Source organism: Eimeria tenella, genomic scaffold (assembly GCF_000499545.2).
Source record: "Eimeria tenella Houghton genomic scaffold, Eth_scaff87, whole genome shotgun sequence".
Lineage (NCBI taxonomy): Eukaryota > Apicomplexa > Conoidasida > Eucoccidiorida > Eimeriidae > Eimeria > Eimeria tenella.
The window spans coordinates 108,253-135,704 of record NW_013543461.1 but is presented as its reverse complement, the minus strand read 5'-3'; the positions used below and the strand labels follow the sequence as shown (position 1 = coordinate 135,704).

General features: G+C 50.4%; 4 protein-coding genes across 4 annotated transcripts; 2 read left to right on the top strand and 2 right to left on the bottom strand.

The window, feature by feature from the left end:
- Positions 1–161: 161 nt before the first annotated feature.
- ETH_00013680 (Trichohyalin, putative) lies at positions 162–13,778 on the top strand (the record flags this gene model as incomplete). The annotated part of the gene is made up of 51 exons (XM_013378461.1): positions 162–366; positions 528–658; positions 746–810; positions 1,049–1,136; positions 1,517–1,678; positions 2,023–2,109; positions 2,254–2,391; positions 2,528–2,629; positions 2,766–2,852; positions 2,997–3,134; positions 3,271–3,372; positions 3,509–3,595; positions 3,740–3,877; positions 4,014–4,115; positions 4,252–4,338; positions 4,483–4,620; positions 4,757–4,858; positions 4,995–5,081; positions 5,226–5,363; positions 5,500–5,601; positions 5,738–5,824; positions 5,969–6,106; positions 6,243–6,344; positions 6,481–6,567; positions 6,712–6,849; positions 6,986–7,087; positions 7,224–7,310; positions 7,455–7,592; positions 7,729–7,830; positions 7,967–8,053; positions 8,198–8,335; positions 8,472–8,573; positions 8,710–8,796; positions 8,941–9,078; positions 9,215–9,316; positions 9,453–9,539; positions 9,684–9,821; positions 9,958–10,059; positions 10,196–10,282; positions 10,427–10,564; positions 10,701–10,802; positions 10,939–11,025; positions 11,170–11,307; positions 11,444–11,545; positions 11,682–11,768; positions 11,913–12,050; positions 12,187–12,288; positions 12,425–12,511; positions 12,656–12,793; positions 13,088–13,147; positions 13,284–13,778. The coding sequence occupies 51 exons, from the start codon at positions 162–164 to the stop codon at positions 13,776–13,778; spliced, it is 6,009 nt and encodes a 2,002-aa protein (XP_013233915.1).
- Positions 13,779–17,595: 3,817 nt separating this feature from the next.
- Positions 17,596–19,102, top strand: ETH_00013675 (uncharacterized protein; the record flags this gene model as incomplete). The annotated part of the gene is made up of 4 exons (XM_013378460.1): positions 17,596–18,181; positions 18,331–18,763; positions 18,912–18,961; positions 19,092–19,102. 4 exons carry the CDS (start codon positions 17,596–17,598, stop codon positions 19,100–19,102), a joined length of 1,080 nt encoding a protein of 359 aa, XP_013233914.1.
- A 761-nt stretch (positions 19,103–19,863) lies between these two features.
- On the bottom strand, positions 19,864–21,067 carry ETH_00013670 (rRNA-processing protein FCF1, putative; the record flags this gene model as incomplete). The annotated part of the gene is made up of 6 exons (XM_013378459.1): positions 19,864–20,031; positions 20,126–20,286; positions 20,428–20,576; positions 20,712–20,774; positions 20,870–20,937; positions 21,065–21,067. The coding sequence occupies 6 exons, from the start codon at positions 21,065–21,067 to the stop codon at positions 19,864–19,866; spliced, it is 612 nt and encodes a 203-aa protein (XP_013233913.1).
- Positions 21,068–23,187: 2,120 nt separating this feature from the next.
- ETH_00013665 (uncharacterized protein) lies at positions 23,188–24,010 on the bottom strand (the record flags this gene model as incomplete). The annotated part of the gene is made up of 3 exons (XM_013378458.1): positions 23,188–23,457; positions 23,559–23,637; positions 23,940–24,010. 3 exons carry the CDS (start codon positions 24,008–24,010, stop codon positions 23,188–23,190), a joined length of 420 nt encoding a protein of 139 aa, XP_013233912.1.
- Positions 24,011–27,452: the final 3,442 nt, after the last annotated feature.

The following is a 27,452-nucleotide window of genomic DNA, read 5'->3' as shown; positions in this document are numbered from 1 at the left end:
GCGACGCAAGAACACCTGGAGGGAAGGTCCGTCATATTACGAAGCAAGACCGCCTTCTTCTCAAGCACATAGTGTCGCTCATCCACAAGGCACTTCGTATATATTCGTGCCTGTCTGTAGCCACGTGTATAGGCAGAACTAGTCTGCTTCAGGCGCTGAAGATGAAAAAGTTGTTCAACAAGTCAGTGGGCAAGCAACAAGACAGCTATGGGGGCAACGAACCCAAGAACCCCAAAAGGGCTGGTTCTATGCCCTTGCAGCGCTGGTTGCCCACAAGAATTGATTCACTCCCGATTGAGGCCTCACTAACCAAGGAAGCAGCATGGAGTTGTTCTCTCCCCAGCACCCAAAGGGGTCCACTTTGCCGTAAGAAAGAAGCCTCCTAAGGCCAATAAAAAAATTTGGGGAGCGCTCGTAGCTACACTTGAGCTGATTCTGCAATGTTGATGGCTGCGGGGCTCGGAGGCGACATTGACATTAACTGTCTCCAATAGGCACTCTGCTTTCCGCTCTTCTCACATCCGCAGCATGCGCGAACGAGCAGTGCCAGGCCTTCGTGGCAAGACTTCAGCATCAAGTGCAAAATCTGACGGAAGAGAAGTCCCAGCTGGAATCGTTGATATTCATGCAGCAGCAGACTCTCCACCGAATCGATAGGGTGAGTTGGACTCCTGCTGCTCTTCCTGCCACTTTCAGCTCTTAAGGCGAGCACTTCCGCTAGTCGCGATTCTTTTTTTATTTGCAGGATGGACGCAACTCAGAGGAAGGGGCAAAACGCGAGCTAGAGCTACAACAGAGGCTCGCAATGGTGTTGCAGGATGAAAAGGCAAGTCACAACAAAGTCGACACATTGGAGCCAGCTCTTGTGATGATATTTCAAAAAGAATTGCTCTGTCTTAGATAAGAGTCAACTTTTGCGCCACGGTCTGGCACTTTTGAGAGTGTAGAGCCTCTCCATTTAGCCTCTGCATGAAAATATATGAAGCAAAAGTCTGGCAGGAAATTTCGGTTGGATATAAAATGCCCAGTAGCTGCTGCTTTGCTGAAGGCTTGCCCTACTGCTTATTCATCAGGTCTCCATGGAGGACAAGCTCAAGAGCTCATCAGATGCAATCCAAAGTCTCAACGAACATATTGTGAGCACGCGCAATTGAAGTCAAACGAGCAATAAACACGAGTGGAGGCAGCGCCTCGCCGCTTCACGTACGTAGCCTTGGCTGTTTTTCCAACTTCTTCCAAATCTGCAGGCAGACCTGCGCAAACTGTTGGCTACAAGAGACGACGAAGTGGAAAAACTGCGATCTCAAGTGCAAGCACTTCAGGAGGCAGAAGCACAAGCAAGAGCACTTGCAGCAGTCAGCCTAAATTTCACTTGCAATGAAGCATCCATGGACCAATTACCATGATTCGAGACCCTTTCGTGCTGCTTGCTCTTATTAGCTAACGCATGTGAAGTGGCTGTAAGGCCTGTGTAGGCTCAAGTACTTGCAGCTGTGTCTTGCCGATGATACTCCAGGAGGAGGCCGATGAGCTTATTAAGGCTAAGGCGAATGTCCAGGAGCTCCAGGGACTTGTGGAGGAACTACAACAACGGTTGCAAAGCACGCAACAAGTTGGAGACGCGAAAAAGCTAGCATCCGTTTTAAAACAAAATGTGAGTGTCTTCACAGAAAGTCAGGTGATTCTGCTTTTCAGCAGTGCCGCCTGAACTACTCAGGAATTGAGCTTTGCAGCTTTTTGAGATGGCCTGCAGTATTCGAGGCACTGAACACGCTGCGACTCCACGCCACATAGCATGCCCAAAATGCAACAAACTCAGGCAGTTAACACTCTGCAAACGTGGTCTTGAGACCAACGCCGCAACACCCAGCCAGCATACAAAGGCACTCACACCACGTTTACAAACTTCTTTCACGCTTTTTCCGTTAACTCCACGATATGATTATTCAGCCCCGCAGTGCACTCCTATATCGACTGTAAATAAGGCTGGCATAGACTAGTGTCGTTACTCGTTGCTTGCAGTCTGAATTAGTGGGTGAGCTGGCGGAGAAGGATGAGACTTTGACGAGCTTGAAGCGCCAGCTGACGGAGACGCAAGAGCATTTGGAAGTGGGTTGTTGCGGTTGTTTGGCGCTGCTTTTGGCACGTGACGTAGGAGCAGCGGTGTTGGTAGCGTTGGGATGCAGCGTTGACGAGGCCGGGCTTTAACTGCTACGTGGAATGCAGCTGTTTTGTTCCACTTGGCGTTTGCAGGAGTCTGTGAAGGTGAAGGATGCGGAGTTAGAGAACTTGCGGAAGAGTCTGCGGGAGCTTCAAGAAAAGGCAGAGAAGGCGGAGCCGCTGCTTCGGCTTGGTTCTCCTGACAAGCTGCAGTCGTTGGTCGTGAGGAACGTAAGCGTGTTGGGCCAGTGGGAAATTTGCGCGTCTTGGGTGGTTGTTGAACTTGCTTTTGGCTGAAGGCGTCCAAACTGCGTTGAGATGTGTACAACTGCGCTATTTGGAGTTGTAAGGCTGTGTGCGCGTTGAGACTAGAACGCTGGAAATGCGAGTGATGGAAGCGTTGTTTCAGCAGATGCTGTACTTGAAACTGCACGATGGGCAGCTACCTGAAACGCATGAGGGCGGTTGGGTGGGTTGGTTGGGCGTGCACGTGTGTTGAATTATTTTGGGCGATATTTTTGTGTTTGATATTTGAAAGCATTGGTGTATGCAGGACAAGTGTGCCCTGGGCCTGTGCATGTGCTTGCATTTGTCGTCGCTTGCAGTCTGAATTAGTGGGTGAGCTGGCGGAGAAGGATGAGACTTTGACGAGCTTGAAGCGCCAGCTGACGGAGACGCAAGAGCATTTGGAAGTGGGTTGTTGCGGTTGTTTGGCGCTGCTTTTGGCACGTGACGTAGGAGCAGCGGTGTTGGTAGCGTTGGGCTGCAGCGTTGACGAGGCCGGGCTTTAACTGCTACGTGGAATGCAGCTGTTTTGTTCCACTTGGCGTTTGCAGGAGTCTGTGAAGGTGAAAGATGCGGAGTTAGAGAACTTGCGGAAGAGTCTGCGGGAGCTTCAAGAAAAGGCAGAGAAGGCGGAGCCGCTGCTTCGGCTTGGTTCTCCTGACAAGCTGCAGTCGTTGGTCGTGAGGAACGTAAGCGTGTTGGGCCAGTGGGAAATTTGCGCGTCTTGGGTGGTTGTTGAACTTGCTTTTGGCTGAAGGCGTCCGAACTGCGTTGAGATGTGTACAACTGCGCTATTTGGAGTTGTAAGGCTGTGTGCGCGTTGAGACTAGAACGCTGGAAATGCGAGTGATGGAAGCGTTGTTTCAGCAGATGCTATACTTGAAACTGCACGATGGGCAGCTACCTGAAACGCATGAGGGCGGTTGGGTGGGTTGGTTGGGCGTGCACGTGTGTTGAATTATTTTGGGCGATATTTTTGTGTTTGAAATTTGAAAGCATTGGTGTATGCAGGACAAGTGTGCCCTGGGCCTGTGCATGTGCTTGCATTTGTCGTCGCTTGCAGTCTGAATTAGTGGGTGAGCTGGCGGAGAAGGATGAGACTTTGACGAGCTTGAAGCGCCAGCTGACGGAGACGCAAGAGCATTTGGAAGTGGGTTGTTGCGGTTGTTTGGCGCTGCTTTTGGCACGTGACGTAGGAGCAGCGGTGTTGGTAGCGTTGGGCTGCAGCGTTGACGAGGCCGGGCTTTAACTGCTACTTGGAATGCAGCTGTTTTGTTCCACTTGGCGTTTGCAGGAGTCTGTGAAGGTGAAGGATGCGGAGTTAGAGAACTTGCGGAAGAGTCTGCGGGAGCTTCAAGAAAAGGCAGAGAAGGCGGAGCCGCTGCTTCGGCTTGGTTCTCCTGACAAGCTGCAGTCGTTGGTCGTGAGGAACGTAAGCGTGTTGGACCAGTGGGAAATTTGCGCGTCTTGGGTGGTTGTTGAACTTGCTTTTGGCTGAAGGCGTCCGAACTGCGTTGAGATGTGTACAACTGCGCTATTTGGAGTTGTAAGGCTGTGTGCGCGTTGAGACTAGAACGCTGGAAATGCGAGTGATGGAAGCGTTGTTTCAGCAGATGCTATACTTGAAACTGCACGATGGGCAGCTACCTGAAACGCATGAGGGCGGTTGGGTGGGTTGGTTGGGCGTGCACGTGTGTTGAATTATTTTGGGCGATATTTTTGTGTTTGATATTTGAAAGCATTGGTGTATGCAGGACAAGTGTGCCCTGGGCCTGTGCATGTGCTTGCATTTGTCGTCGCTTGCAGTCTGAATTAGTGGGTGAGCTGGCGGAGAAGGATGAGACTTTGACGAGCTTGAAGCGCCAGCTGACGGAGACGCAAGAGCATTTGGAAGTGGGTTGTTGCGGTTGTTTGGCGCTGCTTTTGGCACGTGACGTAGGAGCAGCGGTGTTGGTAGCGTTGGGCTGCAGCGTTGACGAGGCCGGGCTTTAACTGCTACGTGGAATGCAGCTGTTTTGTTCCACTTGGCGTTTGCAGGAGTCTGTGAAGGTGAAAGATGCGGAGTTAGAGAACTTGCGGAAGAGTCTGCGGGAGCTTCAAGAAAAGGCAGAGAAGGCGGAGCCGCTGCTTCGGCTTGGTTCTCCTGACAAGCTGCAGTCGTTGGTCGTGAGGAACGTAAGCGTGTTGGGCCAGTGGGAAATTTGCGCGTCTTGGGTGGTTGTTGAACTTGCTTTTGGCTGAAGGCGTCCAAACTGCGTTGAGATGTGTACAACTGCGCTATTTGGAGTTGTAAGGCTGTGTGCGCGTTGAGACTAGAACGCTGGAAATGCGAGTGATGGAAGCGTTGTTTCAGCAGATGCTATACTTGAAACTGCACGATGGGCAGCTACCTGAAACGCATGAGGGCGGTTGGGTGGGTTGGTTGGGCGTGCACGTGTGTTGAATTATTTTGGGCGATATTTTTGTGTTTGATATTTGAAAGCATTGGTGTATGCAGGACAAGTGTGCCCTGGGCCTGTGCATGTGCTTGCATTTGTCGTCGCTTGCAGTCTGAATTAGTGGGTGAGCTGGCGGAGAAGGATGAGACTTTGACGAGCTTGAAGCGCCAGCTGACGGAGACGCAAGAGCATTTGGAAGTGGGTTGTTGCGGTTGTTTGGCGCTGCTTTTGGCACGTGACGTAGGAGCAGCGGTGTTGGTAGCGTTGGGCTGCAGCGTTGACGAGGCCGGGCTTTAACTGCTACGTGGAATGCAGCTGTTTTGTTCCACTTGGCGTTTGCAGGAGTCTGTGAAGGTGAAAGATGCGGAGTTAGAGAACTTGCGGAAGAGTCTGCGGGAGCTTCAAGAAAAGGCAGAGAAGGCGGAGCCGCTGCTTCGGCTTGGTTCTCCTGACAAGCTGCAGTCGTTGGTCGTGAGGAACGTAAGCGTGTTGGGCCAGTGGGAAATTTGCGCGTCTTGGGTGGTTGTTGAACTTGCTTTTGGCTGAAGGCGTCCAAACTGCGTTGAGATGTGTACAACTGCGCTATTTGGAGTTGTAAGGCTGTGTGCGCGTTGAGACTAGAACGCTGGAAATGCGAGTGATGGAAGCGTTGTTTCAGCAGATGCTGTACTTGAAACTGCACGATGGGCAGCTACCTGAAACGCATGAGGGCGGTTGGGTGGGTTGGTTGGGCGTGCACGTGTGTTGAATTATTTTGGGCGATATTTTTGTGTTTGATATTTGAAAGCATTGGTGTATGCAGGACAAGTGTGCCCTGGGCCTGTGCATGTGCTTGCATTTGTCGTCGCTTGCAGTCTGAATTAGTGGGTGAGCTGGCGGAGAAGGATGAGACTTTGACGAGCTTGAAGCGCCAGCTGACGGAGACGCAAGAGCATTTGGAAGTGGGTTGTTGCGGTTGTTTGGCGCTGCTTTTGGCACGTGACGTAGGAGCAGCGGTGTTGGTAGCGTTGGGCTGCAGCGTTGACGAGGCCGGGCTTTAACTGCTACGTGGAATGCAGCTGTTTTGTTCCACTTGGCGTTTGCAGGAGTCTGTGAAGGTGAAGGATGCGGAGTTAGAGAACTTGCGGAAGAGTCTGCGGGAGCTTCAAGAAAAGGCAGAGAAGGCGGAGCCGCTGCTTCGGCTTGGTTCTCCTGACAAGCTGCAGTCGTTGGTCGTGAGGAACGTAAGCGTGTTGGACCAGTGGGAAATTTGCGCGTCTTGGGTGGTTGTTGAACTTGCTTTTGGCTGAAGGCGTCCAAACTGCGTTGAGATGTGTACAACTGCGCTATTTGGAGTTGTAAGGCTGTGTGCGCGTTGAGACTAGAACGCTGGAAATGCGAGTGATGGAAGCGTTGTTTCAGCAGATGCTGTACTTGAAACTGCACGATGGGCAGCTACCTGAAACGCATGAGGGCGGTTGGGTGGGTTGGTTGGGCGTGCACGTGTGTTGAATTATTTTGGGCGATATTTTTGTGTTTGATATTTGAAAGCATTGGTGTATGCAGGACAAGTGTGCCCTGGGCCTGTGCATGTGCTTGCATTTGTCGTCGCTTGCAGTCTGAATTAGTGGGTGAGCTGGCGGAGAAGGATGAGACTTTGACGAGCTTGAAGCGCCAGCTGACGGAGACGCAAGAGCATTTGGAAGTGGGTTGTTGCGGTTGTTTGGCGCTGCTTTTGGCACGTGACGTAGGAGCAGCGGTGTTGGTAGCGTTGGGCTGCAGCGTTGACGAGGCCGGGCTTTAACTGCTACGTGGAATGCAGCTGTTTTGTTCCACTTGGCGTTTGCAGGAGTCTGTGAAGGTGAAGGATGCGGAGTTAGAGAACTTGCGGAAGAGTCTGCGGGAGCTTCAAGAAAAGGCAGAGAAGGCGGAGCCGCTGCTTCGGCTTGGTTCTCCTGACAAGCTGCAGTCGTTGGTCGTGAGGAACGTAAGCGTGTTGGACCAGTGGGAAATTTGCGTGCCTTGGGTGGTTGTTGAACTTGCTTTTGGCTGAAGGCGTCCAAACTGCGTTGAGATGTGTACAACTGCGCTATTTGGAGTTGTAAGGCTGTGTGCGCGTTGAGACTAGAACGCTGGAAATGCGAGTGATGGAAGCGTTGTTTCAGCAGATGCTGTACTTGAAACTGCACGATGGGCAGCTACCTGAAACGCATGAGGGCGGTTGGGTGGGTTGGTTGGGCGTGCACGTGTGTTGAATTATTTTGGGCGATATTTTTGTGTTTGAAATTTGAAAGCATTGGTGTATGCAGGACAAGTGTGCCCTGGGCCTGTGCATGTGCTTGCATTTGTCGTCGCTTGCAGTCTGAATTAGTGGGTGAGCTGGCGGAGAAGGATGAGACTTTGACGAGCTTGAAGCGCCAGCTGACGGAGACGCAAGAGCATTTGGAAGTGGGTTGTTGCGGTTGTTTGGCGCTGCTTTTGGCACGTGACGTAGGAGCAGCGGTGTTGGTAGCGTTGGGCTGCAGCGTTGACGAGGCCGGGCTTTAACTGCTACGTGGAATGCAGCTGTTTTGTTCCACTTGGCGTTTGCAGGAGTCTGTGAAGGTGAAAGATGCGGAGTTAGAGAACTTGCGGAAGAGTCTGCGGGAGCTTCAAGAAAAGGCAGAGAAGGCGGAGCCGCTGCTTCGGCTTGGTTCTCCTGACAAGCTGCAGTCGTTGGTCGTGAGGAACGTAAGCGTGTTGGGCCAGTGGGAAATTTGCGCGTCTTGGGTGGTTGTTGAACTTGCTTTTGGCTGAAGGCGTCCAAACTGCGTTGAGATGTGTACAACTGCGCTATTTGGAGTTGTAAGGCTGTGTGCGCGTTGAGACTAGAACGCTGGAAATGCGAGTGATGGAAGCGTTGTTTCAGCAGATGCTGTACTTGAAACTGCACGATGGGCAGCTACCTGAAACGCATGAGGGCGGTTGGGTGGGTTGGTTGGGCGTGCACGTGTGTTGAATTATTTTGGGCGATATTTTTGTGTTTGATATTTGAAAGCATTGGTGTATGCAGGACAAGTGTGCCCTGGGCCTGTGCATGTGCTTGCATTTGTCGTCGCTTGCAGTCTGAATTAGTGGGTGAGCTGGCGGAGAAGGATGAGACTTTGACGAGCTTGAAGCGCCAGCTGACGGAGACGCAAGAGCATTTGGAAGTGGGTTGTTGCGGTTGTTTGGCGCTGCTTTTGGCACGTGACGTAGGAGCAGCGGTGTTGGTAGCGTTGGGATGCAGCGTTGACGAGGCCGGGCTTTAACTGCTACGTGGAATGCAGCTGTTTTGTTCCACTTGGCGTTTGCAGGAGTCTGTGAAGGTGAAGGATGCGGAGTTAGAGAACTTGCGGAAGAGTCTGCGGGAGCTTCAAGAAAAGGCAGAGAAGGCGGAGCCGCTGCTTCGGCTTGGTTCTCCTGACAAGCTGCAGTCGTTGGTCGTGAGGAACGTAAGCGTGTTGGACCAGTGGGAAATTTGCGCGTCTTGGGTGGTTGTTGAACTTGCTTTTGGCTGAAGGCGTCCAAACTGCGTTGAGATGTGTACAACTGCGCTATTTGGAGTTGTAAGGCTGTGTGCGCGTTGAGACTAGAACGCTGGAAATGCGAGTGATGGAAGCGTTGTTTCAGCAGATGCTATACTTGAAACTGCACGATGGGCAGCTACCTGAAACGCATGAGGGCGGTTGGGTGGGTTGGTTGGGCGTGCACGTGTGTTGAATTATTTTGGGCGATATTTTTGTGTTTGATATTTGAAAGCATTGGTGTATGCAGGACAAGTGTGCCCTGGGCCTGTGCATGTGCTTGCATTTGTCGTCGCTTGCAGTCTGAATTAGTGGGTGAGCTGGCGGAGAAGGATGAGACTTTGACGAGCTTGAAGCGCCAGCTGACGGAGACGCAAGAGCATTTGGAAGTGGGTTGTTGCGGTTGTTTGGCGCTGCTTTTGGCACGTGACGTAGGAGCAGCGGTGTTGGTAGCGTTGGGATGCAGCGTTGACGAGGCCGGGCTTTAACTGCTACGTGGAATGCAGCTGTTTTGTTCCACTTGGCGTTTGCAGGAGTCTGTGAAGGTGAAGGATGCGGAGTTAGAGAACTTGCGGAAGAGTCTGCGGGAGCTTCAAGAAAAGGCAGAGAAGGCGGAGCCGCTGCTTCGGCTTGGTTCTCCTGACAAGCTGCAGTCGTTGGTCGTGAGGAACGTAAGCGTGTTGGACCAGTGGGAAATTTGCGCGTCTTGGGTGGTTGTTGAACTTGCTTTTGGCTGAAGGCGTCCGAACTGCGTTGAGATGTGTACAACTGCGCTATTTGGAGTTGTAAGGCTGTGTGCGCGTTGAGACTAGAACGCTGGAAATGCGAGTGATGGAAGCGTTGTTTCAGCAGATGCTATACTTGAAACTGCACGATGGGCAGCTACCTGAAACGCATGAGGGCGGTTGGGTGGGTTGGTTGGGCGTGCACGTGTGTTGAATTATTTTGGGCGATATTTTTGTGTTTGATATTTGAAAGCATTGGTGTATGCAGGACAAGTGTGCCCTGGGCCTGTGCATGTGCTTGCATTTGTCGTCGCTTGCAGTCTGAATTAGTGGGTGAGCTGGCGGAGAAGGATGAGACTTTGACGAGCTTGAAGCGCCAGCTGACGGAGACGCAAGAGCATTTGGAAGTGGGTTGTTGCGGTTGTTTGGCGCTGCTTTTGGCACGTGACGTAGGAGCAGCGGTGTTGGTAGCGTTGGGATGCAGCGTTGACGAGGCCGGGCTTTAACTGCTACGTGGAATGCAGCTGTTTTGTTCCACTTGGCGTTTGCAGGAGTCTGTGAAGGTGAAGGATGCGGAGTTAGAGAACTTGCGGAAGAGTCTGCGGGAGCTTCAAGAAAAGGCAGAGAAGGCGGAGCCGCTGCTTCGGCTTGGTTCTCCTGACAAGCTGCAGTCGTTGGTCGTGAGGAACGTAAGCGTGTTGGACCAGTGGGAAATTTGCGCGTCTTGGGTGGTTGTTGAACTTGCTTTTGGCTGAAGGCGTCCGAACTGCGTTGAGATGTGTACAACTGCGCTATTTGGAGTTGTAAGGCTGTGTGCGCGTTGAGACTAGAACGCTGGAAATGCGAGTGATGGAAGCGTTGTTTCAGCAGATGCTATACTTGAAACTGCACGATGGGCAGCTACCTGAAACGCATGAGGGCGGTTGGGTGGGTTGGTTGGGCGTGCACGTGTGTTGAATTATTTTGGGCGATATTTTTGTGTTTGATATTTGAAAGCATTGGTGTATGCAGGACAAGTGTGCCCTGGGCCTGTGCATGTGCTTGCATTTGTCGTCGCTTGCAGTCTGAATTAGTGGGTGAGCTGGCGGAGAAGGATGAGACTTTGACGAGCTTGAAGCGCCAGCTGACGGAGACGCAAGAGCATTTGGAAGTGGGTTGTTGCGGTTGTTTGGCGCTGCTTTTGGCACGTGACGTAGGAGCAGCGGTGTTGGTAGCGTTGGGCTGCAGCGTTGACGAGGCCGGGCTTTAACTGCTACTTGGAATGCAGCTGTTTTGTTCCACTTGGCGTTTGCAGGAGTCTGTGAAGGTGAAGGATGCGGAGTTAGAGAACTTGCGGAAGAGTCTGCGGGAGCTTCAAGAAAAGGCAGAGAAGGCGGAGCCGCTGCTTCGGCTTGGTTCTCCTGACAAGCTGCAGTCGTTGGTCGTGAGGAACGTAAGCGTGTTGGACCAGTGGGAAATTTGCGCGTCTTGGGTGGTTGTTGAACTTGCTTTTGGCTGAAGGCGTCCAAACTGCGTTGAGATGTGTACAACTGCGCTATTTGGAGTTGTAAGGCTGTGTGCGCGTTGAGACTAGAACGCTGGAAATGCGAGTGATGGAAGCGTTGTTTCAGCAGATGCTGTACTTGAAACTGCACGATGGGCAGCTACCTGAAACGCATGAGGGCGGTTGGGTGGGTTGGTTGGGCGTGCACGTGTGTTGAATTATTTTGGGCGATATTTTTGTGTTTGATATTTGAAAGCATTGGTGTATGCAGGACAAGTGTGCCCTGGGCCTGTGCATGTGCTTGCATTTGTCGTCGCTTGCAGTCTGAATTAGTGGGTGAGCTGGCGGAGAAGGATGAGACTTTGACGAGCTTGAAGCGCCAGCTGACGGAGACGCAAGAGCATTTGGAAGTGGGTTGTTGCGGTTGTTTGGCGCTGCTTTTGGCACGTGACGTAGGAGCAGCGGTGTTGGTAGCGTTGGGATGCAGCGTTGACGAGGCCGGGCTTTAACTGCTACGTGGAATGCAGCTGTTTTGTTCCACTTGGCGTTTGCAGGAGTCTGTGAAGGTGAAGGATGCGGAGTTAGAGAACTTGCGGAAGAGTCTGCGGGAGCTTCAAGAAAAGGCAGAGAAGGCGGAGCCGCTGCTTCGGCTTGGTTCTCCTGACAAGCTGCAGTCGTTGGTCGTGAGGAACGTAAGCGTGTTGGGCCAGTGGGAAATTTGCGCGTCTTGGGTGGTTGTTGAACTTGCTTTTGGCTGAAGGCGTCCAAACTGCGTTGAGATGTGTACAACTGCGCTATTTGGAGTTGTAAGGCTGTGTGCGCGTTGAGACTAGAACGCTGGAAATGCGAGTGATGGAAGCGTTGTTTCAGCAGATGCTGTACTTGAAACTGCACGATGGGCAGCTACCTGAAACGCATGAGGGCGGTTGGGTGGGTTGGTTGGGCGTGCACGTGTGTTGAATTATTTTGGGCGATATTTTTGTGTTTGAAATTTGAAAGCATTGGTGTATGCAGGACAAGTGTGCCCTGGGCCTGTGCATGTGCTTGCATTTGTCGTCGCTTGCAGTCTGAATTAGTGGGTGAGCTGGCGGAGAAGGATGAGACTTTGACGAGCTTGAAGCGCCAGCTGACGGAGACGCAAGAGCATTTGGAAGTGGGTTGTTGCGGTTGTTTGGCGCTGCTTTTGGCACGTGACGTAGGAGCAGCGGTGTTGGTAGCGTTGGGCTGCAGCGTTGACGAGGCCGGGCTTTAACTGCTACGTGGAATGCAGCTGTTTTGTTCCACTTGGCGTTTGCAGGAGTCTGTGAAGGTGAAGGATGCGGAGTTAGAGAACTTGCGGAAGAGTCTGCGGGAGCTTCAAGAAAAGGCAGAGAAGGCGGAGCCGCTGCTTCGGCTTGGTTCTCCTGACAAGCTGCAGTCGTTGGTCGTGAGGAACGTAAGCGTGTTGGACCAGTGGGAAATTTGCGTGCCTTGGGTGGTTGTTGAACTTGCTTTTGGCTGAAGGCGTCCAAACTGCGTTGAGATGTGTACAACTGCGCTATTTGGAGTTGTAAGGCTGTGTGCGCGTTGAGACTAGAACGCTGGAAATGCGAGTGATGGAAGCGTTGTTTCAGCAGATGCTGTACTTGAAACTGCACGATGGGCAGCTACCTGAAACGCATGAGGGCGGTTGGGTGGGTTGGTTGGGCGTGCACGTGTGTTGAATTATTTTGGGCGATATTTTTGTGTTTGATATTTGAAAGCATTGGTGTATGCAGGACAAGTGTGCCCTGGGCCTGTGCATGTGCTTGCATTTGTCGTCGCTTGCAGTCTGAATTAGTGGGTGAGCTGGCGGAGAAGGATGAGACTTTGACGAGCTTGAAGCGCCAGCTGACGGAGACGCAAGAGCATTTGGAAGTGGGTTGTTGCGGTTGTTTGGCGCTGCTTTTGGCACGTGACGTAGGAGCAGCGGTGTTGGTAGCGTTGGGCTGCAGCGTTGACGAGGCCGGGCTTTAACTGCTACTTGGAATGCAGCTGTTTTGTTCCACTTGGCGTTTGCAGGAGTCTGTGAAGGTGAAGGATGCGGAGTTAGAGAACTTGCGGAAGAGTCTGCGGGAGCTTCAAGAAAAGGCAGAGAAGGCGGAGCCGCTGCTTCGGCTTGGTTCTCCTGACAAGCTGCAGTCGTTGGTCGTGAGGAACGTAAGCGTGTTGGACCAGTGGAAAAATGCGCGCATATTGGGCGGATTCTGCACTTGCTTGCTGCTTGTGTGTTTCGCATGTAGCCGTTATGAGTCAGCCCTGAGACTGCATTTGGCTAATTGGATCCGTGGCATCCATGCGGGCCTCCCTCCTACCTAGCCCTTGTGTGTGTGAAGCAAATGCGATCGTGTTGTAAGTAGATATGGGTTATTTCAGGTGGTGTTTCTAAAGAGCCTAGAGCATGCGTGAAAGACTTTTTTGTTTTTCCTGCTGTTTACCTTAACTGTGTGTTAGACGGCCTGCGAGTCTGACCTAAATTTGATAGAAAAGAGAATTTCTGCTGATGCTTCCGAAGTGAGTTGAAGCAACAAGTGGCTTGTCTTGAAAGTGCACGACGAAGCGACGAGATGTACCTTTGGATGTAGAGTTGCTTTCTGCCTGGAACTTGTGGAAAACAGTCATGTGTCGCTGCGTGTGTGTGCTTTGGAAGGTACAGAAGCCCGTAGCGAGCAGTGATGCGTTGATTATGGGGATCAATGTTTCAAAGGAGAGCACCAAAGGACAAGAACGCATTGTACGGTCCCAAGACGGAACAGTGGAGGTGCCTGGACAGAGCGCGAAGCTTGTCAGAAAGCTCCAGGAAATGCAACGAGCGCTTCAGCAACAGCTTCAGCAACTCCAATGTGAGCACGAAAAGTTAAACAGAGAGAATCAGGTGCTCAAGCAAGCATTGATGAGCAAAGCCCAGGAATCTGTTGATAAGGAAGAAACAGCTTTTAGAGAGCAAGTGGACTACGCTGAGCTTAAAAGGGGATTGGAAGCGGCAGCCCGTAACGCCCGTGATTCCCAATACCTTGCACTAATGGAAAGGGAAAGGCGCATTGCGCAAGTAACACGGCTAAAAATTCAACTCGAGAAGGCTCAGAGGAAGCTTAAAGGCCACCCGGTCCCATTAGACACGAAACAGTACGCATCAGACACTTAACCCATCGCCCTGCTGCTCAGGCTAATTAAAGCACTATGTTTTCGAATCAACTGTTGGAACGCGTGCAGCAGTATGAAAGACCGTGAAAATTGTTGCTAAGTATGCAGACGATGAACTGCCGTGTGGTTCTTCAGCTCATTTTGGCTCTGTTGAGTCTGTGGTAAATTTGCAGAAACAGAAGCACACTATTTCTTGGTGGCGAAGGTGATGATACCCTCGACCCAGGCAGCAAACGGGCTGTTCCTGGTACAAATCGTCTAAGTATATACCCCTCCGAACAGTCAAATGATAATGCAATTGGGTTGACTGGTCCTCCTTCTGCTTTGAGTGCTTCGCAATGTTCTTTAGGGACCGGAGCGGCTGGCAGTGCCACACAGCTTATGTGCATGGCTGATTCTTACGCAGTACGAAATGTGCTTTTGGAACCTTCATGTGAATCGGTCCTGAAGGCGGTCGGGCATATCAAACGCATGACATAAGGACCTTATACGACAGGCCCACCCTGAGAACAAGGTAGTTGCAGGGATGATGACGTCTTCCTTTTCACTTGTCATGTGCGGACTTCAAGCCAGCTGCTACTGTTGCCTAGTTTTGCAAAGCTTATGCTTAGAAACGCTTTCAAGCTGGAAGACCCAGAAGTATCCTGCCTTTTTTGATGAAGCCCAGTTCTGAATAGCTTCAATGTTTTTCTTCCAACGTGTCATAAATTGTATCATTACTGCGAGCAGTACCTGTGATACTTCTGAAACCACGTAGATATTTTTCTGTGCGTTTCGTACGAAAGCGAATTGCCTGAGAATGTCGCTACAGATGCTTCAAACGACTTGCTGCTGGAATGCTGGCTGTACGCGCATGCATTCACACAGTAGGAAAACTGAATAAAAGTCCTCTTTAAGACGTCGTTAATAACGCATCCATGCACAGCAAGGTTCAATGCTACTTATAAGTTCTAAGCTATGAGCAGCAGCGTTCTGCGATTCAATAATTTGCACATGAGCACGGAACTGATGCGTGCATCAGCTGCTTTTGTTTATGGCAGTGGTGACAATGTTGGTCTACGTTACCAGTCTACCGTCATTTCTCCTTAAGCGTCGTGTACCAGAGCATATGTCTTCGGGGAATTTGGGTTGTAAGAGGGAAGGGAAAATTGCAGTGAGCGTTTCTGAGCTAGCGTCTACAAGACGCTAACTCACACAGCTCAAGATGCAGCAAAATGCGGCCGAGACTTTGGCGCACAGTTGTATTAATTGGAAGAATTGGCTCCTTACAGGGACTCAGGACAGATATCTGCCTTTTTTCGTCCCAGCTCAATGACTCATTGTGACTAGACGTAAGGCGGCAAAGCTAGGACAAATGGAGATCCCTAGTCACACAAATGCAGATTGCAACTGATTTCCACTTACACCACTTCCTGCTCTTCAACTGTGCAGTTCTCCGTCGCCTAACCGTTTCTGCTTGATAGCCGGCAAATGCCATTGGCGGATCACGTAGCATTGTGTGAATCATGGTTTCTGGAATCACGATTAATGACATGAATGTAATTAACGTATATTCAACGATTGCCCTTGGCAATTTCTTCTTTCTCCATTATAAAGCTGCCGATGAACTATGCCCGTCAGTGTCGATAAAAAATAGCTCCTAGGAGAAGTGTTGCATCCTCAAATTTACTGAGATTAGTTAAGGAAAGCCCCAAAAATGCGCGAGGTATTAAGCGTATGTGTCATCATTCACTTTACGTTCCAGGCTGCAGTAACACCGAAGCAAGATATTGTGGCAGCAGCGGTAGCGCTAGCGAATACGGAGACGTGTAACAGCAAGGACGTTTAGGGGCACATGGCCACTGGGTATGTATGTTTGTGCGACACAACCGGAGGATAGTGTTACTTCGCAGTCCGCGGGGAAAGTTCTTCGAAGCAACCTCACGAAATTACTGTGCCTATTTGCGGATAGAATGTACATGTGCGGTTAGGTTCTAATGAAGTTTGTCTTGAGTTGGCGCGAGGGGAAGACAACGCTTATGACTGCAACAAAAGTGCAGGGGCAAACTTCGGGCGGATTTCAGAGGCTGCTTGCTTTAGCTTTAGTTCTTAAGGGATTCAGTTATCATTTTTGAGCTGACATGCGCCCTCTAGAAAAGCTCGAGAACTGAGGCTCCGATTTTGCGCAGCAGGCAGTACCTCCGGAGCTAACAAAGTAAGACAAACCAGTTGATGATGCTAGAGTAGAGTAGGGCGCGCTCCTAATTGTCCTCACCGTGATGCTATCTAAAAATGCACCTTTGCGTAATAAAAACGAGACCGCGGGAATTTGTATGGAGTGAGATCCTGGAGAGGATCTCACTCCAAGGAAATTCCCCCGGTCTCGATTCCAAGCAGATATATGCAGTACTGAGTGCCGCAAGTGGACTTCGTTACAAACGCGTCCAGAAGGCCACTTGAGATTGATGGGAAGGTTTGTCGCATATGCAAATGCAAAATCGGAAAGCGAATGCTGTGCTTGTATACTGTCAACGTGGAGGAATAGATCGTCTGGAGAAGGGATGCGCTTGTGAACCGTCAGCCAGCGCCAGATTGGGTAGTGAACTCGCTTGCACAGCCAGAGCCAGTGATGTCTCCTGAGCGCTAACTAGCGGGCGAACAATGCAAAACATAATAGGAAGGAGAAGTCTGCAGACACTGTAAACACCGCGGTGTAAAAAGTGTGGTGAATACGAATGTTTTTTCTGATAATATAGAGTCTGTCTGGAGGAGCCGGTGGGCGTGGGCAACGTAGCAGGACACAATGTAGCTTAGCTTATATTTAGCAGTCAGTGGAGCACTTCATGTTGCTTAAGCAAACCGAGAGCGAAACTGAGCAAGCTTCAAGAGGTGATACGCTGATCGCTAAGACCAGGCTTCAAACAAATCTGGATTCGTGCGCCGTTCGCTCCACGGTTTCTCCTTCCATATGCCAGTAAACCACAAACATTACAAAGCAGCAGTAGAGAAAGACATTCGTAGCTTCCCACTAACTCTTCAAGCGCACTTCCCCTCTCTCACTGTGGCAGGCCAGCAACCCAGCAACTGCCTTTATCATGCACTATTGCTGTTCTTCCGTGCATCACTGTTGTGGCCATTGTAACACATTACTTACCACGTCGGTCTGCGGGAGATGCACGTGGCTGCGTTGCCTCGAGTCCCTCTCACCCACTGGGTCTTGCTGGAGCATGCTATGGGACAACCACTCAGAGTAAAGCTTCAGAGCCGCCCAATGGTGTGTCTACTGGCTCCAGTAACGTATGTGTATAGCAACTAATCTACAGCAAAATGATTTCCTGCGACGACGCTAGCTGCAAGTTGGCTTGTTTGCTTACTTTTGATTAGGCACAGGATGCACCAGCCTCTGGGGCTCTGTACAGTGAGTCATTGGTTCTAACGACGGCCAGAAAAACTACCAAAACTCAAGTTAAGAAATATTTGATGGAAGAAAGAAGCTGTACCTGTAGCGCCTCTGCGCTTTTTGACGCCCGTGTTTGCCGCCTGTCGGCAGCGCCTGGGCCCTTCATCCCAGGGTGGAGAAAGAACCTCTGAAGTATCAATGACGGTTGAAGACAATCTCCAATGGCAAGTTCAGCATCAAATATTTCTTGAATTTGTGCTCTTCTTATCAAGCAACTCGCTGGGGTAGACGGAATGGCGCTTCTAAGCTGGCCCTATCCCGTCTTCCTGCGTGCCAAAGAAAACAGGACGTGAAAGGCATTGGTCCAAGACACCATCACATTCAACGGAGCCTTTTACAGGGCTGAAGAATTATGAGGTTGTTACTGTCTCACTGGACCATGTGGCGACTCTTGGCGTTGTCCATTTGGGCTACGAGCTGTTGGGATTTAGTAGCATCTGCAAATAGGGAATCTGGTGTGTTGCCTACTGGAGGAACTCAAGACAAACTTCCACTCCAGGGTAGTGCTACGAAACGTCCACAGAATGGAGCGAGGGCGGACGCGTTGCCTGATAAACAAAAATTCTACACAGCAAGTGCGCATGAAAAACGTGGTGGGAGGTACGGCTCGATCCGTGCAATGCATGATTTACTACGAGCTCGCCAATCCTCTGACGAGGGATTAATTGAGCTTCAATACCCCATCTACCTAAGCCACGCCCTTTTGCTTTCCAATGTGGAGGCGACAGCCCACGACGTTAAACGAATGCCGTTGCACCGCTTTAGTGCGCCCTTAGACCCAAGTCAAATTGCAGAGGTTCCTCTGGACAAAGTTGGAGGGCCACGTCCATACCATATGTTCGTCCTGTTCACTTTCGTTGAGAAGCGCACTGATGAAATCGCTCAACGTCTCAGCAGCCAGTGCAAGGACTGTGCGGGTGCTCTTGCGGCATTCCGCAACGTATCGAAAGCCTACAAGTTAACAGGTAGGTTTACTTGTGAGCACGTCCGCTTTCGTATTCGCCAAGTTCTTCAGCCTTGGCCTCAGCTAAAGACCCGGCTGTAGGGCTCAGGTGTTGCTCACCGTCGTGCTTTTGTTTTCTGTTCGTTTCTGGTGCTTGTTCTGGCCGTGCAGATTCCTCACCAGGGAATGAGGATTTACTACCTGTTTTCTTCGCCATTGTTAATGTTGGCATGCGAGATGGAGCTGCAATATCTGCTATTCATCCCGCAATGCAGCTCCCTATCGTGATATACCTGGCCCCCACAGCGCTCCACGACTCCTCTCGTGTGCTTTCCCCTCAGCTCACTTCCGAAGACAGCCTCCACACTGCACTGCGCCGAATAGTAGCAGCGGATTTTTTCGACAGTGCACTTGCAGTGGAGGCGGATAATGATGAAGATACAAAGTTAAGGGAACTCCTCCTGCAACAGAAGCGAGACAATATTCACGGGAAAATGCATTTTTTTGCCTTGCCACATAAGCACATGCTTCTTCTGCGACGTCGCAAGAACGAAGCACCAGTTGAACAACGCCTCCTTGAATGGGTTAATTCTCGCACAAAAAGGCACGCGCCTCTACCCGCTGCCTGCATCTTTGACAGTCTGGACTTTGCTAGTTGGTTTATCTGCCTGCCGACATTCGCGTCGGCTGTCGCACACGCTGGACGTGAAAAGTTTATCGAAGACCATAGCTTGTGGTGTATATGTATGCAGGCAAGTGAAGGGCGAGTGTGGCAACAAGCACCATGAGCAGGAAACAAAAAGTATATTGCTAGTCTTGTTCCCGTCATTGTTGCTATTGATTTGGTGGTTGATAGTGAAGGGAGTTCCGTTGCTCCGAAGAAATCAGTGGATAGTTACGGTAGGTGGTGTGGTTGCGTACACGCTGTGCAGTGGCGGCTTAATCTTTAGCGTAATTCATTCCGTCCCGCTTTTAGGTTACGACGAGGTAAGCATGCGGTATGTAGTGTTAGCGCCAACCTCCCGAGCGCAATATCTGTTGGAGGGACTACTTATTTCTTGTTGCTCTACATTAGCGTCCTGTGCCGTTCTGCTCATGGTGTGTTTTCCTCGTTTCATGGAGCAGTCAGAACTTCGGCCCGCGCGCGAGAGTAGCACTGCAAAGAGTGGCCCAGAGTCTACCAAAGTGCTACAGGCAGAAGTACGGTGGCGACGGCACTTAGCAGTGATGTCGTTCGCCATGATTGCTGCGACATTCGTGCTGTGTTCTGGGTTTGTACTGCAATGCTATCGCACAAAAGCCGCATGGTACGCACCAGTCTTTTGGCCCAGTTCCATACTCGCAAAAGGTCCTTTGAAGGCAGACTGGGGCAACGCGTTTTGAGCGGCTAATTCCATGGCTTGCCTGCATTGATTTGTTCAAAGAAAGCGAATACTGCTGCGAAACGTACCGGCGAAAAAACTCGCTGGTTGTGGTGTTCCTCATGGCGGGCATGGGTAAAATGTAGGACTGCCAATCTATCAGTTAACGCTAAACCAAAACGAACTACTTAGCAAAACACTTCCCCCTCAATGAACGAGGGGCCGCAGGCATAAAAGTTTAAAAAAAAAGGCCAGATCGAGCGATGCGCGTTGGCTAGATACCAGCCAACCAAGCGACGTGCTCATCCCATCGGCCAACGAAGCTTTCTGGCTTATTCAGCGTTTATGTCTTCGAAATCGCCGACTTGGAAGCTGGCAGCGCAGTGATCGCTTCGGGTAGGCGTTCTACGGCGAACCTTCGTCCCTTCAGGTATACAATGGGCACTCCTGGAATTTTCCGAATGCGGCGCTTCAAGTCTTTATCATTTGTCGCCACCAGATAACACTTATGCTGAGTAGACAAGTCAAAGTAGCATCAGTTTTTCGACAACTCACATCGTAGTCCTATGCACCCACTGGACCTGACGGGCCTGGAGCAGACTCACCTCCGTAACTCTCTGCACGATGCAGTCATCAGCATAAGTACCAGCGTGCAAGCACTTAAGTCTTTTAATGCGCGGATCCTTTGCCAGATGGAGGGCTAAACGGTACCTGTGGCCAAGCTTTTCTAGCTCAGCCACTACACAGTCCGTCACACATACATCGCCTGAAGGAGGAACACAAAAGAACTGCTTCTAAGAATACGGGTCGTAAGATGTTGCAACGTGTGCAGTTCTACCTGCTTTTCTATTTGGCGCTCGTATTCATGCGACGTGACGCGCCACCCCATAAGTCAAGGCTTGCTCACACTTTGCTACGAGACAAGTAATGAGGCCCTGTAAAACGTCTTGTTTGGTCTGAATGGCTCCGTTGATGAAGTTAGTGTCCACAAGCACCTGGTAGGGAGGCACCAGGTTTGTGTTGTAACTGAAGAATTGGGAGGGGTTATGCTGTACGCTGCAAAGTCGAATACATACGTACGGCATGCGTCTGCCCTGTAGCCCCCTTCCAATTCATGGTACTGGCGTATTCATAGATTTGAGATAAATGGAGACTCAACCAATATAGTTAATGGTAAAAGTGCTTTCTCACTGTTCCTTTAAAGCAGTTTCGCTTTCCCTTCGCTTCTCTTGTTTCTTCGCTTCTTTCTTTTGCCTGAAGCAGGAGATACGCAGCTGAGCCGTGGACATATACCGTCTCGTGGGGGGAAATACCATGCGGTGGCTTTCTTAGGAGATGCCATGTCCTACAGCCTTTGATCCTTTGGACTGATCGTCCGTTTTACTGCGGCAAATTTGCGCGTCTTCTTTGCCTTCCCCTGCAAAAGAAGAAAATGTCCACGACTTTTTCGCACTTGCAGCGAACCGATGAGATAGAGACGAAGTATCCATTTCTCCTTTATTCAAAGAAAAAATTGTAGTGTTCCTGAGAGGTGTTGAACCCACCATGGCTGTATTGTAGGCTCCAAAGACTAGAACAGCAACCTTCGATCTACCGCAGCCTCAACTGTTTCGTCTTCGCCCAATTGTTGAGGTATCGTCGCGGCCGTGAATGCTCCTTGAGAGTCAGACTTGAGCTTCGAATATATCTGTCACAGCGCAACTACTCAACTTGCTTTTGAACAAAAGGAAGCGTGCCTTCAAATAAGCAACATGCCCATCAAGCAATGGGCGGAGCTAGTGAACGCGCCCCACGGCGGAAAACAGGACCACTAATCACACAAAAGGAAAAGCAAGTTAGGCAAAGTAGTGTTCAACGTGAATAGTCCACAACGAGTCTCCTTGGTAAACCGTTTGTTGTTTTTATTTCATTGTTCTACAGCGCACAGCAGCTCTGAGGTGGCCTCCAGCCCCGTTACCCTGTGAGGCGGGCAGGTTGTGAAAATCCCATGTTGGTATATTAAATAATATTCACGAGCTTCGACAACCGCTTAAAATAACAGTTTACGCATTCTGCAAAGTTAAGGGGAGACTTCGGCTAGTGCGGTGACTCCACGGTGTTGCTTCTTCAGGTCCAGCAATTCAATGTGGCCAGCATCATAGAAATAGCAGCTTGTCATGCCAAGCTGCGAAATTTTAGGTAATATGACAATTTTTGCCTTTTCAAAACCCGTTGTAGAGCAGTTTTACGTCCGCAGTTCCCCGGGATCCAAGGTGAGCAGCCCGCAGCATGTCTTGGAAACGTCGCAGCATGTCTCGGAAGCGTGCAGTTCCCCACTATTAGGCTTTGAGTTCGTAGTTGGCTTATACCAAACCTCCAGGTCAGTACAACACCCGAAACCGCACTTCACATGCATCATTGAAACATCAGCGTGCAAGAGGCTGCGTCCGCACGAGGGCTAGACGAAAAGCGAATTGGAACGTGAGCATATGAACGGAATTCGTTTTCTGTCCGAGCAGATAGAGCGCAGTTACACACGTCGGAGGACAGAATGTGGAAAACGAGAATGTGAACGAAACAATTTGCAGCGAGTTTGCAGCTGTTGCTGATGGTTGGACGGCTACTGGCGTTGGGTAGGCGGATGAGCAGTCGGCTTTCACCTAGGGTATAGCAGGTAAGGCATCCATGCATGAGAACGGGCTCTGTCGTGGACTTACACACACAAACTCCGGGAGAGTGACTTGTTCGGAAAATGCTAGAATATTTGACTGGACTTAACCAGCTTGATAAAGGCATGGCAACGGAACACAGGACAATGACCGAACCACAAGAACACAAACTAGAGGGGTACTCGCGGGGAAGTCGCAGACATCAACACATCCAGAGGCCTAGTTCAGGCACTCTCCATTTATTCGCACGGCCAAAGAAAATGTGTGCAATCTCCCAATACACGAAAGAAGTCTTCCCCCCTTGTCCCTGCAACGAGGACCGCCAGCTAAAAAAGTACGGAACCTTCAGGTGTGCACACTTGCAAAGAGTGATGCTTACGGCTCTCACTAATAAGCACCCCGAAAAACTTTCCTTTAAGTTAGTAGCTATCCCGTCATAAGTGCAACCTCCTATGTTTTAACGAAGGCCTGCGGCGCAGGCATTCGTCTTGATCATGAATTAGAGGCGAATTTTTAAGGTCTGTGCAGGGGCTGACAAACCAGCACCCTTACCTGCCGACGGGGATGAGTATCCTCAAAAACCCCTCGCAACCGTGTGCCCGGTTACAGGAAAGATCCGCTACCGAGATCATCTGGAAACAGCTCAAAATATGAATTCATATACAGAGGGTAGCTGTTCACGGTGTAAAGTCTCGAAAGCTAGAACAAGGGACGGAAGATAGATGAACGGCTGCAAAAATGCAACCTACGTCCGACAAAGTGCACACTTCGTCGTTGCGGGCAGTCCGAAAAGCTCGTATCTTTATCACAGAAGTACACTATTGCACTGCGCGCTGTGAGTGCGTCTGTTGCGCATGGCAATTGAGACTTTGCTTGCTCTGTACGCTAGCCTGCATTCTCGCTCCTCAGCTGAACTGAAAAAAGGGACACAGAAAGAGTCCTCGATGACTGTGGGAAACGGCACAACACAACTTGCGATCTGAGATTATATGCCCGCATCCACTGACAACGGCACCAGGTTAAGCCTTCTTCGGTCTAGGCTTCTTCTTGCTAGCAACAACGAGCCAGTCTCCACCGTCGTCTTCAGGCTTCCCGCTTAATTGAAGAGGATTCGGTTGTGGTTCTTCCTTTGTCTTCGCAACAGACGCGTTTGATGAAGCTGCTGTTTCGCATTCGGTCTTCTTCGGCTGCTTCTTGGGCTGCGCTGGCGGAGATGTTGAAGCGGTTTGCTTTGTAGAAGAGTTACTTGATCCCACAGGAGCTCTGCGGCGACGTTTGCTTGTGCTCTGCTGGAATGGACAATGACAAAGTACACTCATGAACTCTGCGTGAGATGTCGAGTTTCCGTAGAAGCAACTGCAGATATCAACGTACTTGGTGAAGCGCTTACCTTGCTATCTGGAAATGATGACCGGACCGCATACTTACACCTCGCAGCCAATGTTATAAGAAGGAACGCAATAACACCCCTGCGGAAAAGGACGTACCAAAGATGACGCACGCATGCAGATTAGCGTCTCACACAGAAAGTATCCGAGCGACGCAGACCTGCTTTATACTTCACTCCAAGCATGCGTGCCCAACTTTAAGTGCGGCATGCAGCTGGTGAAATTTCATGACAATGACCTGGATAGAGTCAGACATTACTGTGGACGACGACAAGCCGCCGCCACACCTCTGCAGTGGCATAGGTCCTCGAACTGAGAGGAACAGTAACCAGAAATAATTCAGCACAAATTGAGCGCAGTTCTTTAGTCGCATGGAGGCTTACACTGTTGCAACAGCTATTGGATTGCCATTGAAGAGAGCCTCCTTGAATTGAGCGGCTCCACGGATGAGCATATTTGAGAAAAACTGTACTGCCGGCACATTCTCGGGCAGAAGGGGGTTAAGTATATACTTTGCCATCTTAGAGTCGCAAATCGCTAAAACTTGCTTTAGATTATTACAGTTGAAGCCCGTTGTCTCATCGTGGCTTGGCCGCTCACTTCAGAGCCCTAGAGCTGCAGCCAGAAACTCCATAGCCAGGTAACCAAACAGCACTGCCTTTGTTTGCTGTAATTTTTCCCACACACGACACTCATTAACTTTTTTCAGTTTTACGTACGCACTCTTCATTGGACTTTCTGTGGAGACTTCACAGATTCCTAACATTCTTCTCTCCACGACTTGTCTATGTGGGTGCCCTGCCTGCTCGATCGCATTTGATATTGTTTTCACGGTATTATCTACCTAGAACGCCCTATATTATAGTTCTCTGTTCAAGTGTATTTTGTTCTAATGCCAGCGTGCTGCCGCGAATTCCATTGATGAGTTTCTTTTTGCAATGCAGTGTTTAACATACAGGCTCTCAAGGTCTCTTAGCTCTACGGGTCTCTAAGCGTCACAAAAGGTTAGAAGTTCCGAAGAGTCTCGGATCCGTTATGTCGGGAAAGCGGATCAGCCACTGCCAGTGGCAACAACTTCCTTCCCAGGGGCAGCCCAGGGATAACTTAGGACCCATAGGGAGGCACAGTGCCGAGTGGAAGTGGGGGTTTCACAGATCCAAAATGCCCCCTGGCCTCACCAAGAGAATGCTCCCAACAATAAGAGAATCAGGACTGTTTGATGCCGCTTCTTTGCATAAGCGCAGCATTTTGTACTGGCTTGAAAGTTTCTCACGTCGTGTGTCATGCTGCCCGAAATATAACTCTCACGGGACCTGGTAATGGCCTTTTGCTGTTCCAATAGATGCAAGTTTTTGGGTATAGTAGCTTTTTTATTTGGTGAAACATCCATTGGATTGACTGCTCCGACTCCTACCTCATCAGTCGTTGCCGTGGAGATTGCACCATCTGCCGTGCCAGCCCGGAGAGATGCTGCAGAGCTCCTTGTATGCCTTAAAATTCTACGAATATACTGTCGAAATGCAGTCCTTCTGGCGCAGGTTGCCTAGGTTTCTAGTACCATGAAATTATCTGGAGGCCAGCTCGGCCTATATGTACAAAGCCTGAATCGCCAGACCAAGAGAGAGTTCTTTGTTGGTTTCTTCACCATTGACTACGAGACGTATTCATGCCTTAGTTAAAACGGCTTACTCATCAGTAAGATCATCTGCAGAATTTTGTCTGCTGACAAGAGCGGCGAGTCAAGGAAGAAACAAAGCATCTCCTTTTGGGTTGCACTCCAGCTTGGGGGGGCCCGATTACGCGTCTTCGACCTGCTAAGCCTGAAGAGAGTGCCGAATTTAATATTCGTTTTTCCTTGAATAAGGTTTTGCGCGCAAAGCACGGCGGCTTTCCCGCTTGGCTTTATAGCCAGCCAAGGGAGCTCTGTCTCGCCTTCACGAGAGTTTCGAGCTTTCCGTAAGTACACAAAAACGCTCCAGAGCCCAAACTACGGCAATAGCTCTGTACTTTATGCAGTTGGACTTGCGTTGGCTTGAAGGAGGAGTATGTCCAGCGAACCAAGTAGCGCGGGGATGCCTGCGCTCGTCGTGCTGCTGCAAAGCAACCTTGCGCTGCTGTGCCAGACTCTATGTTGAGCCATTAACCCCTAGGAGGGTCTGAAGGCTTTCTTACAGTTGCACTAAGGGCAGTTTAACCCCAATGATGCAGACAAAAAAGGGACCGTTGTCTTTCATGAGTAGCTGAAGCTCCCTCACTCCAGCGAAGTTCCTGACACTACTGGCGATAAAAGCGAAAAAAACAGCCCATTCCAAAAACTTGTTGCACCACAGTGCAGGCTAACTAGTAAACACTTCCGTTTGACCTCATCTTCGGGCATCATAGGCATTTCCCTCCGCAAAGTTGACCCTGCTGAGGCGCTTGTTCTCTCACCAGAACGGCACCGACTTCGCTGGCCACGGCTGGTATCCTCCATAAGATCAAAAGTAGGCCCGCGACATGCCCAAGATGCTTCTTGGGAGCGCCGTCATAGGCTGAAATCCCAAGATGCACAATCATACAAAGCCGCTTCAGCCCCCTGAATAGCCAATAGACCCAAATCTGTTTGCAAAAACACTGGAGCACCTGCTGCTCCAAGGGGCCTGTGTGTTTGTTTGTACAAGGCATCCTGCCTGCAGAATAATGGAACGACAAGCGCGAAAGAGTTGATAATAACCACTGAGCTAGCAAAACGCGGCAATGAAGTAACTGGCCTCTAGGGCACTGGGAGCACCTGCTGCTCAGAGGGGCCTGCGTGTTTGTTTGTACAAGGCATCCTGCCTGCAGAATAATGGCACGACGAGTGCGAAAGAGTTGATAATAACCATCGAGGTGAGCAAACCACGGCAATGGAGTAACTGGCCTCTAAGTCACCGGCAGTTAACTGATGCAGGCTAATGTTTGATGAAGAACCCATGGCACTGTATCAATTGGGCGCCAACCAGTGCAGAGCTGAAATTTTTCATGAAGGATTTCAAACACAACTACAGCTGAGGGCCACTCAGCCAAGCTGTGTGCGACAATTGCTGCACTCAAGTCGCCCAAGGACCCTAGCGATCTCCTCGATTTTGGCGGGGCTTACAGGGGATTTACTGGGTGTGAGCGTAACGTAGGCTTCCACTGGACCACAAGCAAATACGCACGGACAGCCGTCACGCTTGTTTTCATCAGACGCTCCTTACCCGAATGGAAAGCGTGAGATTACGTATGGTAGGGTGCACTGAGCCCAATGCGCAACGCTACATTGCACTATGCTGAGGTATCGACAGAGATATCTGGCGGTCTTGCTGCCCGTCGCACTACCTCCTCCTACATTCTAGATACTATTCGGGGCTGAACTAGCTACAACTTGCCTTTTTCAACTTTTTCGGCTTCTGTGCCTCTTATGATGTCCTGTCATATCGACGGGGTTAACATGCCGCTTCACCTTCAGAGGAGGTGGCTGCAGCACTTTGGATTTTGGGACTATAATTCTTGTACCGCAAACCATCTTTGTGGTATTAGCGGACTTTCCTCTGACGTCTTCCTAGGCGCCGCTTTGCCGAAATAGGTTGGATTCTGACCCCATCTCTCCGCTTCCTGCGCTCTTGGAAGGCGTGGCCTTCCGTGGTAGAAAAAGGGCACAGCACTTGGCTTCTTGATTTATTTCATTGCTGCTGTTCGCTGCACCTCTCGATTTCTTATTTGCGGGGTGCCTCCAGTTCGTATCCTGGGCACGTGCCTTCGCCGCAAAACGCTCTTGATTCAGGATCAATTTGCGGCGAATTAAGCCCAGCGTAGACTCCATGTAGATATCCAAGCTGAGTACACGAAGTTTATACACGCCTACTAGCGTCCGAATTACCAAAGAAGCCCTTTAG